General features: G+C 38.1%; 1 protein-coding gene across 1 annotated transcript in view; it reads right to left on the bottom strand.

Annotated features, from left to right (window-relative positions):
• Positions 1 to 17542, bottom strand: part of LGR5 (leucine rich repeat containing G protein-coupled receptor 5) — an 89231-nt gene that overhangs the window by 11730 nt on the left and 59959 nt on the right. The window contains exons 5-13 of the mRNA XM_065639737.1: positions 13378 to 13593; positions 10516 to 10587; positions 7876 to 7944; positions 4587 to 4658; positions 3716 to 3787; positions 3540 to 3608; positions 3331 to 3402; positions 348 to 413; positions 64 to 135 (exon numbers count right to left, since the gene is read on the bottom strand). Coding sequence (XP_065495809.1) covers positions 64 to 135; positions 348 to 413; positions 3331 to 3402; positions 3540 to 3608; positions 3716 to 3787; positions 4587 to 4658; positions 7876 to 7944; positions 10516 to 10587; positions 13378 to 13593 — 780 coding nt within the window. The remainder of the gene's footprint in view (positions 1 to 63; positions 136 to 347; positions 414 to 3330; positions 3403 to 3539; positions 3609 to 3715; positions 3788 to 4586; positions 4659 to 7875; positions 7945 to 10515; positions 10588 to 13377; positions 13594 to 17542) is intronic.

A 17542-nucleotide genomic window follows, 5' to 3' on the forward strand; every position in this document is an offset into this window, starting at 1 on the left:
GCAGACAGTATGTACCCCATGTTTTTGAGAACCTGGGTGAAAGGCTGTTAGGGCTGTACTCACAGAGACCGAAGAGCAGCCAGCTGCCGAAATGTGTCTGCTTCGATTTCACTGATTTCATTGTGGTGCAAGTCACTGAAACAGCAATAAGAATCTCCTCAGTTTCAAAGGCACTTGGAGGACACTTCGGGGTGTTTTAGATTGTGTTTATGATCCATTTCAATATAATGTAAGGGTATGTACTTGGGTTATGTCAAATCAGACAGCAATAACCAACTTAATGATGCTCAAACACATTTGTATACAGATGCTTCTTTTTAGGCTTTTTAGGGTAGTTTGACACTTACATTTTTTGGAGCTTTTTACAGGCAGTAAAACAGGGTAAATCTTCCAGTAAGTTATAAGACAGATCCCTGTAATACACAAGAAAATACCAACATCAAAGTGATGTTAAAACCAAAGGATCTTTGATTGTCTACTTTCACACCCAATTTAAAATAACTTGTTTTTCTCCACACTCACAGAAGAATAGAAATGTGCAGACTCACTTATCATCTCTCATCTGTCAGATTTTGATTTCTAACTGAGGAGAAGAGAGGAGGAGAAAAGGCAAGATGCATTAACTCCATATCCTATGTTTACAAATTCCTTGCATTGTCTGTAGATTTCCTGCAGAAGTGTAGACTTCTGCTGAGTGTTTTACAGTAACAATATTGGCCATCTGCTCAGAGAGAATATTGGATTTACATCACAGACTTCATATTCGTCATGTCTAAATTCTGACAAACACTTAAACAATTAAATAATCTACTAAATATACACACTCATATGTTTTCAGAGAAGATACTGTATTTTTTGGTAAAAATCGCAATGGACTGTAATCAGCTTTCCATTCTACTTTTTTAATTAAGCACTATTGCCTCTGATCCTTAGACTGTTATATCTTATAACTGAGGGAAGTGGTTGAAAAAATATTGGAACTAACTTTGAAATCAATCATTACATGGGGAAAAAAAAATCTTAAAAAGACTTGAGCCAAAACTCAACAAAATACAGAATAACTAAAACATCTGGTCTGATTTATAGAATAATGCAACTAATCAAAACCAAGCCCAGGCAATTTGCAGAAAATGGAGGCGGAAGAAAAAAAGGAACCAAACACCCACCCCCACTTCCCAACAGTCTCATCTTATATATACATGTTGGCCACGGAAAACTGAATGGGAAATTTGCTAATAAAAAGAATATAAAAAAAAAGCTTATGCCTATAATTAGGAAAAATGTCCTTTTCCACAGTTATACAATATTATCATGTAAAAGAGTAACCTCTTTTCACTCCTGTTTCGAATTCTTTAAAACTTGTTCATCTCTACCCATTTACTTCCTTGGTAAAATTTTATTTTCACTGTTACTATTTCAACAGGGGCATTTAGAATATACTATATTTGTTTTGTGGAAGTGGTGCAAGTAATGACAGTGTGTGTTTTTAAGGTATTCTACTCTGCTTTTACCATGCACAAAGGCTACCATCAATATATGTATTTTTTTTTGTTACGGAACGGAAGATTTTTTTTTTTTCACAGGTGCTTTGTCGTCCAAATCAGACATGACAGAGAAGAATGCAGGTGAGCTGGAGGCTTTTAGGCCAAGGTAAAGATATTTGGTATGTCTGGCAGACTGTGGCTATTCCATCGTGCAGACTTGTGACTTGGGTCTTCTTAAAACTATGTTATCAGCTTGAATTTTGTACACAATGACACTTCCTCTTCACATGGGGGGAAAAGAACCCCCACGAAACCCTTCTCCCGTTGGTTTCTGTGAGAGCTCCAGGAAACATTTTACTTGTTTATTTTTAAGGATCTTTTCCCACTTCCTTAATAGATGAGGCTCTTGGCAGCAGCGGAGGGCAAGTGGTTTTGGTTGCTATGTTGAGCTGCAAACCCAGCTGCGCTGAGGGTTGTCTCTGGAGGGCTGCTGGGACCGTGGCCTCACATACACCTTTGCTGCAGGTGTGCAGATGCCCAGGAAGCCTCCGTGTACATTAATCCATATTTGGAAGTATTGATGGCCAGGTAGGATGCACAAATTGTCTTTCAAAGCAGTGTTTGTGTTCGTAGTGTTTGTGTATGTATTTGAGCCAGGAAGCCCCTTCAAGATAGCAGTCTCCAAGCAACTTGTGGGGTTCAGTGCACTGTTATACTTCATAGCACAGGCAAAACTAATGTGCAAACCTAAATTTGGGCTTGGCAGGCTTGTTCCAATCTGATGGCAATGGGCAGAGAGCAACTCTGAGTACACAAAAATTGCTGTTAAATTGTTTTCCCACCCTTTTAAATATCACCCTTTTAAATACAGGGTGATCTCAAAAATAAAAAATGCGAATTTCCAATGGGCAGTTCTACTCTACTATGAACTCTACAAGTTATTAATTACTATAGTATTTACTTGCCTTCTGTTTTGAGATTATTTGTTATTTTTGAATAATACAGGACATATTTAAACTTAAGTCTGTGTGCAGACTTTCTTCTGGCAACAGACTGTGTTTCTGTCTTTTATCATTCTGGAAATGATTACATTGAGTCCATCAACTAAAACTTATTTTTTTCTGGAAATGTTCATGACATCCACACTGGTATTCAAATAATGTGTTATAATTAGTGCTATTACAATGTTGGCCAGAGAACTAATACCAAATACATTCCTAGTGATGTAATACATAGAGGAAAGTGCTGTTGGCTCATTCTCAAAGCAGCAGACACAATGATTACTTTCATTAGTGATTAAGCAAACTCCAAGGAAATCTCCAAGCTAAAATAATATTGCATATTAAGTATAAAAACTATGCCCCAACTATGCCAAGGAATAGTCTATTAAAATTTCAGTCAGCTACTTATGTCTGGTTGGAAAAGAAACTAAAAGAGGAGCACAACAAGGACTCAAAACTGCACTCCTTCCTCAGTTATATTTTCCATTTATTTCATTGAATTATCTGCATCAGTGAGAGAAAAAAACAACAGACTATTGTAGGAGAGACAGAATGAACGAAAATAAGGTAGTTCTGTTGTTTTTTTAAACAAAATCAAGAACCGTTCTACCCTTTCCTAAAAATATGCAAAGTAATTATCTTTTTCAGCAATGTATGGGAAATCCTGACTGATAAGTGCGTTGTGAACTTTTTGAGTAACATGGGGGCCCACTCCCTGAGCTGAATTCCTAAGTAACATGATACACAGAAATAGCAGCAACTGGGTAATTTTGAAATCATAATGATTTCATTTGTACATTAATCTCTTGTATTAATTTAATGTTAATAATCTTACTGAAACGTACAGCACTTGGAGATTAGGCAACTGGTCACAAGCCGATTTGGGGAGAGAGGTGATCTGTGCTCCTGTGAGTGTCCTGTTAAAAGTATTTATATGAAAAAAAAAAGATAACTTTTTAAAGATTGCAAAACAAATATTTTTTTAGGACATTCTTTGAAATAAGTCAGTATAAAAAAAACCAAAACAAAGCAAAAATACTTCTCTAGCACTTACAAACTCTCCAGACTTGTAGTCCCTGTCAGATCAGGAAACTCTGTTATCTGTGAAGCACCATTTAAAGTCCTGGAATTTAAAAACATCATCTCAACACAATTGTTGTGAGGGATGTGTGGGACATGTTTAATATTGCAATATATAAAGACAATTAAAATAAAAAAGTAAACACATACAGAGTTCTGAGTTCTGGTAAGTGTTGAAAAGCAGATTTTCCAACAAGCTGGATAGGATTATCATAAAAATGTCTGCAAAAAAAGGATGAAAAGACATTTTATGAAAAATATTTGAAAAGATTCAAAATATATTACACGATTATACAAGCAAATAAGTAAACTCGCTGGTTGTAACAGAGGTGCACCTCTGGGCTTTTCTTATGAATATAGATTAGGAATCTATATTCATCAACCACATTTCACATTTTGAATATTCAAGTAGTCATTGTTTTCTTGGTTTTAAAGCCAAAAGTCAGTCAACAAAATATTCCCTCTTCCTGCCCGGTTTGCAAAGATAGAAATCCCAATAAGAACTTTGTTATGACCTGAGACAAATTTAAGGTTAGCAGGTGAAGAAGTCAGAACTTCACCTACTCAGAAGTTCCCTTGCACTTTTGAAGTCATGCTGCTTTTGGTCATAGAATAATATTGCTCAAGATGAGCCACTATATTTCTTACATTCGTTTAACAATTTCTTATTTTGAGGTTTGCCCATTAAATGCATTCTCATGTAAGACAATGAGAACTCAGACTGGAATTCACCAAGAGTAATTTTTGCTAGCTTCTACATTGCCAGTAATGCTAAGAGACATAGAAGAAATAGTTCAAATAAAAGGTCAAAGGCCAGAGACCACTATTCACTTCCCTTAAACAGGCCATGCAAACTGTCATTCTTTCCACAAAGCTGGAAAAATATGAGCTTGTTTGCTTGTACATGATGCGCTGCACAGTATGCTCACAAGAAGAGCTATTTGACAATTAGCCACAAACATGGTACTTAGTTCCACAGTCTCTAATAAGAAGAGTTAATGAAAAGACTCTTATCACTCACATTGTAATAAGTGATGGATTACCCACAAATGCACGTTCAGGTATTGACTTGATGTTATTGCTATGAAATCCCCTACAAAAGGAAAAATGGTTTATAAAGTAGGAAAAAAAAGCAAATGCACAATCTGTATTCACAATGCACATGAATTTTCTTTTGTTTGTGATAAGAAAAGTGTCTGCATGTAAAGGTATGTCCTTGTTTTCTGGAATAAGAACTGAAAAAAGCAAAAGAAAAGAAAAGCGATGGAATGGCTAGAATTCTGCACTTTTCTAAATGAACAAAAACATTTAGATGAAGTAAACTGCAAAATGGCATTTTAAAATTCAGATGCCCTCAGAAGGAAATTGCTTTGTAGCTGTATGCCATGTATCTATGAATATATGTGTGTATATAGAAATATAATGTAAATATACACACACATATGAACTAATAACATTAATAGTTAAATATTAATACTTAAATAAATAACAATAAAATAGTATATATATTTCCCCCCGTACTTATTAAACTGCAACTATTTCTCTTGCTGGGATAGTAATGGATTCCACAATTTTATCAAGTAAATGATTTTATACATTATATTGTAATATGCTGAGCCTTCCACAACCACCTTTTTGTTGAAATATTTTAAATGTGGACATGAGGAAACTATCCAATGTAGTTGTGTTTGCTGGATAGAGGGCCAAATCTTTGTCTCATCATTAATTACTGGATTTTATTCATATGAGTAATTCTCCATTGTGAAAAACAAAAGAAACAACAAAGATTTCAAAAGAACAATGATGATTTGTGTGGGAAAGTCCCATTAGTTCAGTCGGGTATGAAAAAGGCTTCCCAGCTTAAATTTATGCATTTCGAAAGCCTCAAATTGTTCACTGATGCAAGCACACTTGGCCATTCCTTGAAGAGGTCTCACATTATTGGTTTTACTTGTTTAGGCATTTGTGCTACTGCTGATGAGCTACAGAGCAAGGCTCTAAATCCTTAGTTCTTTTGCATGCAATAAAAACTGCATCTGTGCAGATGCAGACTCTGAGCAATACGAGGATCCCGTTTAATCTAGAACCAGTAAACAGACTGGTTTTGTGGCTCTCGATGAATGGGATTCCTTGCATGGCAGAAAAGCTAAGGCAATGGCACGACTACTTCGCAGGAAGCACTTCTGACCTGCTCAGAAGAGAGCGTGCTTGCGGCTGCTGCCTGTGCCCTGAGGCGCTGCACCCAAGTGATACTCCCTGTCTGAACTGAAGGCACTTTATAGCCTGTCAGTTCATACACTAAGCAGTAAAATCTAGCTGCACCCCTGGGTAAAAAGACCATAGTAAGGCCACACTGAGAAAAACGTTTCTAGAGGTATTTTTCAAAATCCAGTCTGGAAAACACTATGTATGCATTAACTTCGTGTAACAGCTATACCCACTTACTCTGGAGACATAACTACTACAGCTGAGACCATGAAGTGCAGAGTATCTGGGACAATGGTGTCCCTGTTGCATCAAATAGATATGACCCTGATTCATTGGCCACTTGCCAGCAGATCTCCACAGAATCACAGAATAACAGAATCACAGAATGTTAGGGATTAGAAGGGACCTTGAAAGATCATCTAGTCCAATCCCCCTGCTGGAGCAGGAACACCTAGATAAGGTTACACAGAGGAGACTCCACAACCTCCCTGGGCAGCCTGTTCCAGGCTCTGTCACCCTCATCGTGAAGAAGTTTCTTCTCATATTTAAGTGGAACCTCCTGTGTTCCAGTTTGCACCCCTTGCCCCTTATCACTGGTTGTCACTGAGAAGAGCCTGGCTCCATCCTCGTGACACTCACCCTTTACATATTTATAAACATTAATGAGGTCACCCCTCAGTCTCCTCTTCTCCAAGCTATCCAGCTATGATGGGCTGCCTTGGATGCCGTCAAGCTGTAGATAGAAAGCCATAGTCTGTGTTTTCAGCCCAGGCACAAATTCTGAGAGAGAAATGAGGTCCCAGCCAGAAATACCCTTACTTAGGTGGCTCTACAATGAGCTGAACCTCTGTGGGCCTGGGCTTCCACTGGGTGAGAACAGCAGGACATGCGCAACCTCGTGGGAGACACCTCATGCTTCTAATATTGGCTTCCAGGGCCCAAACAAAGTACTGAAACACATGGTCTTGCAGTCTGTTCTGAATTTGGGATGTCAGGTTGCAATTTCACACTCCAAAGATTTCTTGCACCTAGGAGCTTATCTGAAACTACAAGTTTGATACTTAGAGGTGAAGTCCTACAGGGGCCTGTAAGTTATCTCAAGCACGTCAGGCACTTTGCTGGACTGGGCAAAGTGCATTTACTGCAAACCTGGGTTATCCATGTTTGGCTACTGACTCCAGGGGTCAGCAAAAAGGCAATCCTTTGAGGCCACTGGATTCCATACCAACTATTTCAGCCGACAGATGACATAACAGCAGCTGAGAACCGTTGGGCTGAGAAACTCAGACCCCCACAGACACCCCCAGAGCTGCACTGTGCCAATTGCGGAGCTGCCATCACCACTGCCTGGGGATCCTGCTTTGGGAAAGTAAAGAGGTTCTAAGATCAATTTGTGATGTAGCAGGGGTACAACTCTGTCCAACTAGTATATCACTATCTATGTTTTTTTTTCAAAAATCTATGCTGTACCTGTAACACGGTAAATAATTCAAATTGAAAGAACTGATGTGTACATTGTGTGCCTGATGTGTGAATATAATTTCATTCACTTTTTAATAACTCAGCTGTTTCTTACAACAGACTTGGCTGGTTTCTTCTCATTGTTGATTTTTTTTTTTAATGCAAACTATGTGCATTCAGAAGTGTTTTATTTACAGCATTACAAAGCACTATTTCTATTGAAAAGAAACTGCTTTAATTTAATGGGAGGGAAGGAGGTAAAGACATTTAAACCTGATGGACTAATAAGATTGCCACACCTTCTTCTTTGACTAGAAGACTATGATATATTGGATTGTTTGCAAAATACGTCTGTTGTGTTTGGGACTCAAAGTGAATTAATTGTGTTTATTATCTACTGTATTCCAAGAATTAAGTTCCTAGAAAAAACCCACTGCACAATGCAGCATAAAAGTAAAAGTTGTCAGAACTTGAATGCTCTGAAGTGAATGTTGAAGGTGATCTTTTATGCATGTTGGCATGTTTATTAGTTTTTCCTAGGATATAATTTTTTAAGGATTACTGATAAAATCACCAGCACTGAAAAAAAATAGTCATACTAGACAAAACATCCTCCTTCCTAATACGAGTTCTGTACTTACAGTTCTTTTAGGTTTGTTAGTGTCCTGATAGCAGTGGGGAACTCGTCCAGACTGTTGTAATTTAAATCTCTGTGTAAAAATAGATTTTATTATTTAGATTATGCGCTGCATAACGGATAACATAGAATTGTTGGCATTTGTAATGAAGTATCATCTTCCATGCATTGAATAAATACATACAGCCAAAAGCCAGGAAATCCTCAAAAGTGTATGGATGTTTTCCAACAAATGCTATTTAAGGCACATTATCATTTCTATTTTTAATCAGCATCCTATTTTTAGTTATATTATAGCTATTCTGCAATAAAAACCATAAATGGATTCAGATGCTACTAAGGGATTTTCTGTTCTGTAAATTGCCCGTCCTTTTCATTACTTGAAAGTATTAATGTGAGAAAAAGTCTTTCAAAGACAATATTGAACAACTTTGTATGGTGGGCTACAGGGCCACATTTTACATGGATAATACATATCACTATAAAGGTTTAATTTGCCTCTTTTTTTTTTTTTTCCTGCTGAAAAAATATCCGAAGATATTTTCCCCAATGGTCATTAAGTGGTAAAAATAAGAGATACTGGAGTCTGCAGAGTAAAAAAGATTGGAGGAAATCATTCTGTGGCTAAAACAAGTGGGAAAATATACTATAAGTTCAACGTCACCATTAAGTGTGTTATTCCGATTTGTCAATCAATATTTCTATGCAGAATGTATCTAACCACACAAATTGTAAAATCGGTAGTTTGGCTAGGGTAGTGACCTCTGCTTTAAGAACTGCTCACACTGCAGCAGTAATTAGACTTTATTCTGGTAGCCTGAACAGACTATAAGGCCACTTCTGCCCTCAGCATGACATCCGCATCCTTTAGCATTCAGAAGACACCTGAAACTAAAACTGAGATATGCCAGTTTCCTGTGATGCTCTCTGGCACTGCTTTGTGAAGACTACAGTCTGAAAAACTTAAGCAAAAGCCTTTTTGAACAGGCAAAACACAAATCACAGTTTACAATAGATTGGAATTGAAATAGTATCAGGCTGAAGTAATGCAGGCAGGAAACTGCTGTCTGAACTCAACAAGGCTTTCCTTCCTGCTTGTAAATCTCTCTCTCCTGCTTATTGACAAAGAGATTACAGGCATGTATGGTTTGTTTTTGCCCTCCAGTGATATGTGATTTCCAGACCTATGCATTGATGCAAACAAATGATCTTAAAGCTGGTGTCCATCATTTATACCGAGATCTCTTTAGATTATCTTGAAACTACCTGGAAATCAGTCTACAGAGTGTGCAATTACTGTGCTTGAGGCAAGTGATACATTCTTCTATTGCAGTGAAGTGGCTGCACCTCCACTTATTCCCCGGTTCCTGACTGTCCTCTGTGTTTCCATCTCTCTCATGCCAGGTGGCTGGGACTGGGTTTGCAATTACTTATTGCATTGTTCTGTTTTCCCCCATTTTTGACCAAGTGCCATGTGAATCTCACTTAAAAAAACAAAACAAACGATTACATTTTCCTTCTCCCTTTCCCGTCCCCCTTTCCGGTGCTACACTAAGGGACTTCCTCTCAACTCACAGCTGGCTGAAAGTCAAAATTGTAAAATTGCTATTTGATGCCAAGGGATCAATGTAATCAAAACTAGGGATTTAAAAAAAAGCCCCAAACTTCATGCTTTCTGACCTTAATGAAACAGGAGAGAGGGCAGTACATAGTTTTTCGGATAAGAAAGCAAATAGTCATATTTACACTAGCATTATTCATATTTGAAACTTTATCTATTTGTTCCCCACAACAGGCCTTTTAGCCTGTCCTGGTTGGGTGAAATATATAAAATCTCTGAAAACAATGCAGCTGACTGTGGCAGGTGCCAGGGGGAAGGATATGCAAGGTTTTACTATCCCTGGAGCATTTCTGGGGTCTGTGATATACTCTGGCAGACAACATCTTTAATTAGATTAACTGCAGCAAAACACTTCATGCTAACCATCAGCACTGTGTTCCTCTTTGATATTCTTCTGTAGAATTATTTTTTTTTTAGAAAACTCCAAGAAATTTGAACTGGTCTGAATAGAACTATGGTGAAAACTTGAGGAAATTTCAGTCTTTACCAGAGCTCTTTAAAGACAAAAACTTGGATACAATTGAAACATTTCTCTTCCCCCCTTTTAAAACACGTGCATAATTTGGCTACCTGGCACTTCTGCTTTTTCCAGGGATAAAAAAAATAAACCCATCTAATTCTATGGCCTTCCTCTATGGCGAGACAGTTTCTTAATGTTAAAGCTTTTCATTGTGACAATTTCCCAATCTAGCTATTAGCTTTATTAATTGAACAAGACAAATAAATAGCACTAAACTGGGCAAACGTAACTGTTCATGAATAGCCATTTCTTTTTCAATGCTCAGTACAGTCTTCAACTGTCCTTCAAACAATTTGCCAATTGACAATGCTTATTAAAAAGGCAAACTAATTTTATAGTCAAAAATAGGATTTGCTACATAGAGTCATTGTAAACCATCACTTAGATCCTGTAGCGATTAGGCAAGCCAAAAACCACATTTGGCTTTTAGGCTATTTTTATTCTTTCAGAATATTAATGAAGACACTGAAAAAAAAAAGGAAACAAATAAGAGGTCAACTCACAAAGTCTCTAGGCTGTGGAGCCCATCAAAGCATTTCTTTCCCAGGGAGTAGATTCTATTGTTATGGAGATGTCTGCAGGGAAACATTAAGCACACAGTCAGGAAAGCACATTGCGCACAGTGGACTTAAGCAAAACATTTTGATGGTTAAATCAAAAGAACTTATTTTCAGGCATGCACTGATTATATGCAAGTCATGCTTTTGCAAGAGCATGTACAGGAGGCACCTCCTCGGCCCTCCCCCCTTTCTCCCAATATCTCACCAGCCACACAGGCTTCCATTTGGTTTCATAGGAGGGATTTGTTTTAAAACCACCTAGATTGTGTAAAAAGGGTATATACTGGAGTTCCAGGTTGGGGTTCGTATATTGAATATTGGGAAGTTGTAAACATATTCTCATTGGTGGTTAATTAACATGTTGCCTTAAAAACTGTGTGTGGGGTGTGAGGTGCATATTTGGAAGATGTACATTCAGAGGGTGTTAGAGGGTATGGTAAAGAACAGGAGCAGGTGAGCAGGTGGTTAAGGTGGCAGACAGGACAGGGGTACTAGGCTTGCAGAATGAAAGAAAACACGAAGCCACCGGACAAAAAAGTAATAGCTTCACTGAGATGAGTAAACTAACCAATCTTAAAAATGCTGTAACTTGCCTTCCTTTGAAACTATGAAAATCAACAACTACTTTCTCAAATGTTTAGCAATTTAAAGTAATTTTATTATATATTTCAACCACTCCCCCTGCACGAAGGCTGACAGTGCTGCCTATTTCTAAGTGTTTTAGACTGACATGGAAAAAACCCACTCTGTGTGAAGCTCATTAATGTGAGTAGATACAACCTGGAGCCACTTCATTTTGGTTTTTAAAAAAGGATGCCTTTTTCCCAGCAGATTTTTCCTTTGATTTTATTCTCTACCCCTATAGTGGAGGGAAACTACAGGACTAGTGCTTTAAAAGAAAAGAAGGGCTGTAAATGAGGGGCTGCCAGGCACCTTCCCTTCAAAGCTTCATTCTGCTCTGAAAATAATGTTAAAGATCACAGGCTTTCTGAATATTCTGCAGAACCTACAGAAGTTGAGTCTACCTGTCCATAAAAGGCAGGGATTCTGATGGCAAAATGCAAATGTTCTGTGGATTTTCCCTTTCCTAGGAAGAAACCTAAGCAGCTTTTGTTTTTCAGTGACTACATTGACCTTCAGTGCTTTAGTTAGCATGGAGAGTGTATCTCCAAATTCCAATTATGTTTGGATTTTTAATGATGGAACTACGAACCTGCTCCAATTGACCACACATTTTTGCACTGAGTTGAAAATTTGCCAGACTGAATCGAGTAGCAAACAAAAGAAAGCAGAGCCACACACAAAGATTTTTGATGAGCCAAAAATATCAGATGTTGTAGATCATGAAGAACGATTCAGTTTTTAATCAATATGAAGACCAGAAGATTAGAAATAAGCAAGGCAGATCTAAAATAAGGAAACCTAATTGAGCAGAAGCAATCAGGGCACAAAAATAATTTTCTCCCACATTTCTTAGCTGTCCTCTTATCGCTATATTTCTGGTAGGGATCTAACTAGAGAATGTTGTACAAGACAGTCTTTTGTTTTTAGCATTACTGACATAAATCTAGAAGCTTAGTCAAATGACAAGCCCTTCCACTCTTTAACTTGAATGGGATTGATACTTACTGTAAAGAGAAGGCAGAGATTTTGCAGCACAGGGCAGCTGTTACCCTCCATTTTTGGTGCCCTATATGCTTATACGAATGTATTCAACACTAGGCAGAGATGGTGATTATACTTGTCAACAGAGAATCCTGGCATGTGGCAGGTTCAGGGCTTACACTGGGGCTAGAATATGTTCAAATATGTTAAGTGTCTTACAGTCTATGGTTTCAGACAGCTTGTAAAGGTTGAATATATTATTTTTTCTTTAATAATGCTAACATTTTCCAAAGTATCCTGAGATAACTTCTCCACCTCAGTTTCTCCAGCCAGTCTAGAATTTTTCCACTTGGTACATTCCCAGAAGATAAAAAGCTGAAACCACGCTCCCTAGTATTCCTTCCAGATTTTGGTGCGAGCTACGCATGTTTAATTTAGTTGAACTGGTATGCAAACAAAACAAAATACAAAAATATATATACTTTCTATGAAGGGAAATGCATACTTTTCTGCTGGGTAGCATTCCTTCCAAGTCACCCAAAAATCTTTCAGTTCATTTCCCTTTTCTAATGTTCCTTCATTCAGTACACACTGCCTTAGAGGGCACACAATTCCTCTCTTCCTGTTTGTTTTGCTGACCGGATAGGGTGATTTTTTTTTTTAATTCCCTTGCATAGTTCTTTACTGGAGATGAAAACTTTTAAGCTAGATCAAAAAAAGCGATTTAGCAAATGCTAGTTCAACTGTAGGAAGATGTAGAAAATCTGTTTATTCAAGATAATTTTTTTAAATTTTGATTTGTAGTACATATACAATCCAGAAAACTTATTTTTCAAAAAGAACATTTTCTGCAACAAACAGAATTGACCTCTTAATAAAAGAGTATTGCTAAGTCTAGTGCAAATGTAGAAGGTAAACTGCAGATTTATAGATAATATGGTTAATATAGATATAGGTATTTAAGATATCAGTTTAGTATTAAGACTGTTAGACAAACCAAATGTTTAATTAACTCATGTATATACCTCTTTACCTATCATTTACCAGATGGGAAGGGACCAGGGAAATATTTAATTATTAAAGGTTATCTCAAGCAACATCTAAATTAAACATTGCATCTTCAAGTAATTTATCACCAAATGGTCAAAGACCTGCAAACAAACAGAGATTGTGGCTAAAAAACCAATCAATAAAACTTACAGAACTACCAAACTAGAGAGGTTTCCAAAAGCATAGTCTGGTATGTAATGAATTTTATTCAGTGCCAATGTCATTGCCTGAAGTGCTGGTAAACTTCTAAAGGCTTGGACAGGAATTTCAGTCAGAGAATTATCATCTAGCCACAGGTGTCTAAGGGAGACCAAACCATTGAAGCAGTTGGGGGGCACATAGTTGATGTGGTTGGCATCCAGACGTCTAGGAGAAAAAGAAATAGAGAAAATTGACTCTGAGAACAGTGGACTTACACAATGGATATCAGAAGTTATCACCAAGAACACAACCCCAAGGATGGACATAGGCTGTCACATCCTTTTTTCATTTCCCAGAGATTCTGTATTTCCATCTTGCTTGCAACCTCACCCCTGAGACCTCATATCGTGTTTACAAGTGTCCTTGTCAGCTGGCTCTCTGCAGACAGCTCTCTTTTGGAGCCATCAACTCACTGACAGCACACACTGATCACTTTTGAGCAGAGCCTCTCTACAGAACGGGCATGAATTTGTTTCCTTTCCCAATTATTTGAAAGTATGGAATAAAAAAGTGTAAGAGATTCCACCAGAGATTTTATTTTGGAATCTATAAATCACTAAGCTGCAAGCTGATTTGTGTTTCCATATGCTAGACACCCATTCTAAGAGCCAAAAATAAAACTCACTTCTAAGTCTGTTCCTGTTTTACCCTTTCTTACATATTGTTTATTCCAATGAGCACTGAAGTTCACATTTTTTAGTAGTGGAGCAAAATGTTTTTTAAACATAGATCAGTGTTACTAATGCAATGTATTTATTTTGAAAAAAAGTTATTGAATACATTTCAGTTGCTGTAGAGCCAACAGAGGGAGCTCAACAGCACATGTACCTCTTCAGAGTCTGCAGGTGATATCTTGCTCTCACACTTGTGTAAATAAGGATTGAATCTACTGAACCTTTTATAGTTGTGGCACTAGAACTATTATGTCCTATATTCATTGGCTTTTGCTCTGTTTTGCTTTCCCATTTCGATGCTTTCAGGGAAATACTTAAAAGTGTGCTTCAGATTCCTGAAACTTCATGAAACATCCAGATGGTGACCTGTACTCTTGACACGCTGTTTCTGCTTTTAATGTGTTGTAGTGACTCGTACCTTGTTCAGAACATGAAAGCTACGCTCTAAAACTTTTCTTGAAGATGTCTGTACAGAGGAGTAATTAAGTGCATGGTGAAACAGAAATAAATTTAAATAGACGTTTGAAAACATTACAGAACAAACAGACACACCCAGGGTACAAAGAAGTAATTCTGCATAACCTAAATTTGTTCTGTTTGAGAGAAATGCAATACTCTTTGTGGTGGGCATACTAATCTCTTTATTTAAAGCTGCTTCTTCATTTACAGTCATGTAAAATGTCAGGTCTATTCTATCTCCTGCTCCATGCTGCTCCTACCTACTGCACGAGAACAAATAATGATTGCTAAGGCTCCGTGCCAGGCTGGCAAATAACTGAGACAAGGTCAGTTGGAACAAATTTATAAAGTTCAGTGTCAAAGCCCTTGTACAATTAAATTTTCAATATAATAACTGACATGGCAGGCAGCAGAGACAGAGCTTCCAAAATAACTCAAGGGTCTGTCAACAAATGGGTGAGGCTGGAAATGTTTAGAAATACTCATGCTGTACCTCCCCCACTCCCCAGGCAACAACCATGCTATGCCTGTGTTTTCAAATAAGGTATAATTTGAATGAGTAGATGAGGTTTCTTTGTGTTCAGTCAGAAGTGAATTTCTTCCCTGGGTGATGCTGGTATGTAAACTAAGAAGTTACAGTTGCCTTAGTTTGGCAGTTACACTGATTAAAGAATGGAAGCTTTATTCAACCTAAATGCGTTACTGCATTGCAGCTAACATCTCGTTCAATGGGAACGCTGGCTGGCGCAGCCCTGACGTCCCGGTGACTCCACAGGAGTTACTTACAGGACGCCTGGCTGTGTGGTGAAGCCAACACTCAGTTGCTTGTATGTGATCCTGTGGCTGAAATGGCAATATTTCCGCCATTGTCAGTGAGAACAGGACTTTCATCTTAACAATATTTTGTTGCAAATCAAGGAACCAATTTTTTTTTTTTAATAGCTGAAGTTTCCAAATATAAACCCACCACTGGCTACATAAACATAATACACAGCACAGAACGAAAAATGGGACTGCTGTAATATAAATGAAACCCTAGGTAGTTGAATTATTGTTTAAATAAAGCTTGGAAGAAATCAAGAAGATACAATGATTTGTGCTGCAGGTCCTATAACCAGATTATGTATCCTGCAAGTGCTCACAAGAAGTACTACCTCAAGTGCTCTTTTCTTATCTAATCTTTTTAAAATTTCCAAGGACCGTTTTCCCTCTTGCAGTTATTAAAAGGTTTCAGCATTGGTTCTGTTTCCTGTCATACTGTAGGTAGTGCACACTGATGTATAAAGCATTGATCAAAATCACCGTTTTCAGCCAATTGTTTTACATGTGTTGATCAAAGTTTTGGCACTTCCAGAACTAAACCCATTAACTCACAAACATGACCCTATTTATAATTGAAAATATATAGATAACATGTGGTGAGTTTGAAAGCTGCTATTATATTCCAGAGAGAGCACATTTAAGGAAACAGAAATGCTTGATCTCTTCTGATAGGCAGCATGTAAATAAAGCAGCCAGTATGAAATTCACCACGAGCTCACTTAAAATGTCCAAACCTTTCAAAGCAAATCCTTGAGCTATATGGACTGTATCCCACTGGTGTATCCTGTAACACACTGTGAATACTATGACCATATGCCTGTTATGAAAAGGTATTATTCATATAGAATTGTAAACAGGACTCATTTATTAGTACTCTAAAATGGGTGAAGGTACATGTTTGAAAAAGATTTGATTTGCATTTTTTGATCAATTCAATACGACTGGATACTTAATTTTACACCACTGGTAGGTTTCTAAGGGAACATATTTTTTTCCGTTTTTGAATCTTCTCTCAAGAGCAAGCCCAGCTACAATCTGGACGTACCTTGTGATCGCGAAATTCCTTAATGTGTTTTTGGAATGTCTTGATTTTTTATTCTAGGTTGAATCAAATGCTAAATATGAGATCAGGAAGGAGATTTCTCCCAGGTCGTTATCCCTTCTGAAATAAACAGCTATTACGTGGATTGCCTCTTCTTGCAATGGATGAGGGTTTGAATACAATGAAGGGACCAGAGAAGAGGAGAACCACAAAGACAGATATAAAGTCAAGGACAAAATGTTTCTTCTGACATTTAAATTCAAACTAGGAGAGGTAAAACCAAATGAAAAGGGGCTATATGTAACAGGTAGGGTAGGCAGAGAAGAAAGAGCACACAAGGACTGATTTGGGACATGGCAGAGCACTCCTCCCTCTCCTATCACCTTCTTCCTTTGACCTGGCTCCGTTACGCAGGGGAGCCACAGCCAAGCCTTGCCACAAGGTCTGGGGCAATGATGGACAGGGGTTGGGGACAGGACCTGTCTGGAGAGGGTATAACAGGCAGGATGGGGTTACCTGCAGCGCCACCATCTTTGCTAGCACGTGGTGACTCGAACCCTCGCAAGGGTTTGTTCACAGGAGTTTGCCTAAAGCCTCATTTAAGTAGTGGCAAGTGACATTGAAACTGGCTCTGAAAAGTGGATATAATGAAAATATAGCTGGCTATTGTGAGCCATGTTTTTCAAACATGGCCCTTTACGCAGGATATCCCCTTCAGTCCACAGGGGAGAATGCTCGGGCTATTGTAAAAGCTTAATTACAACACACCAGCACAGCAGTTCCCACAGCTCACTTTCAGCTCTGCCCTTGTATGGGGCTTCTACATGACCGATAAAAGAACCCTGTGTGGCAACAGCGAGACCAAAAAAGAAAAGTCACAAGTCACAGTTTAGGAGCATTTGTTTCTGTCCCACTGCTCAGTTTTCTACATTAAGGGGTCTCTGCAGCTCTGGGAGTTTCAATCCTTGGTGTTTCTTTCCATATCCAAACCTGCTGCTCAGGTGTTTTGGTAAACCTGCATTCAAGACGGTGCCGGGGTGCTAGTGTACTCCATAAAGCACAGCCAAGTGCAATGCTATGTATATGCAAAGACTGGCTCTGGTACTGGGTACCCTCG

Source organism: Caloenas nicobarica, chromosome 1 (genome assembly GCF_036013445.1).
Source record: "Caloenas nicobarica isolate bCalNic1 chromosome 1, bCalNic1.hap1, whole genome shotgun sequence".
Lineage (NCBI taxonomy): Eukaryota > Metazoa > Chordata > Aves > Columbiformes > Columbidae > Caloenas > Caloenas nicobarica.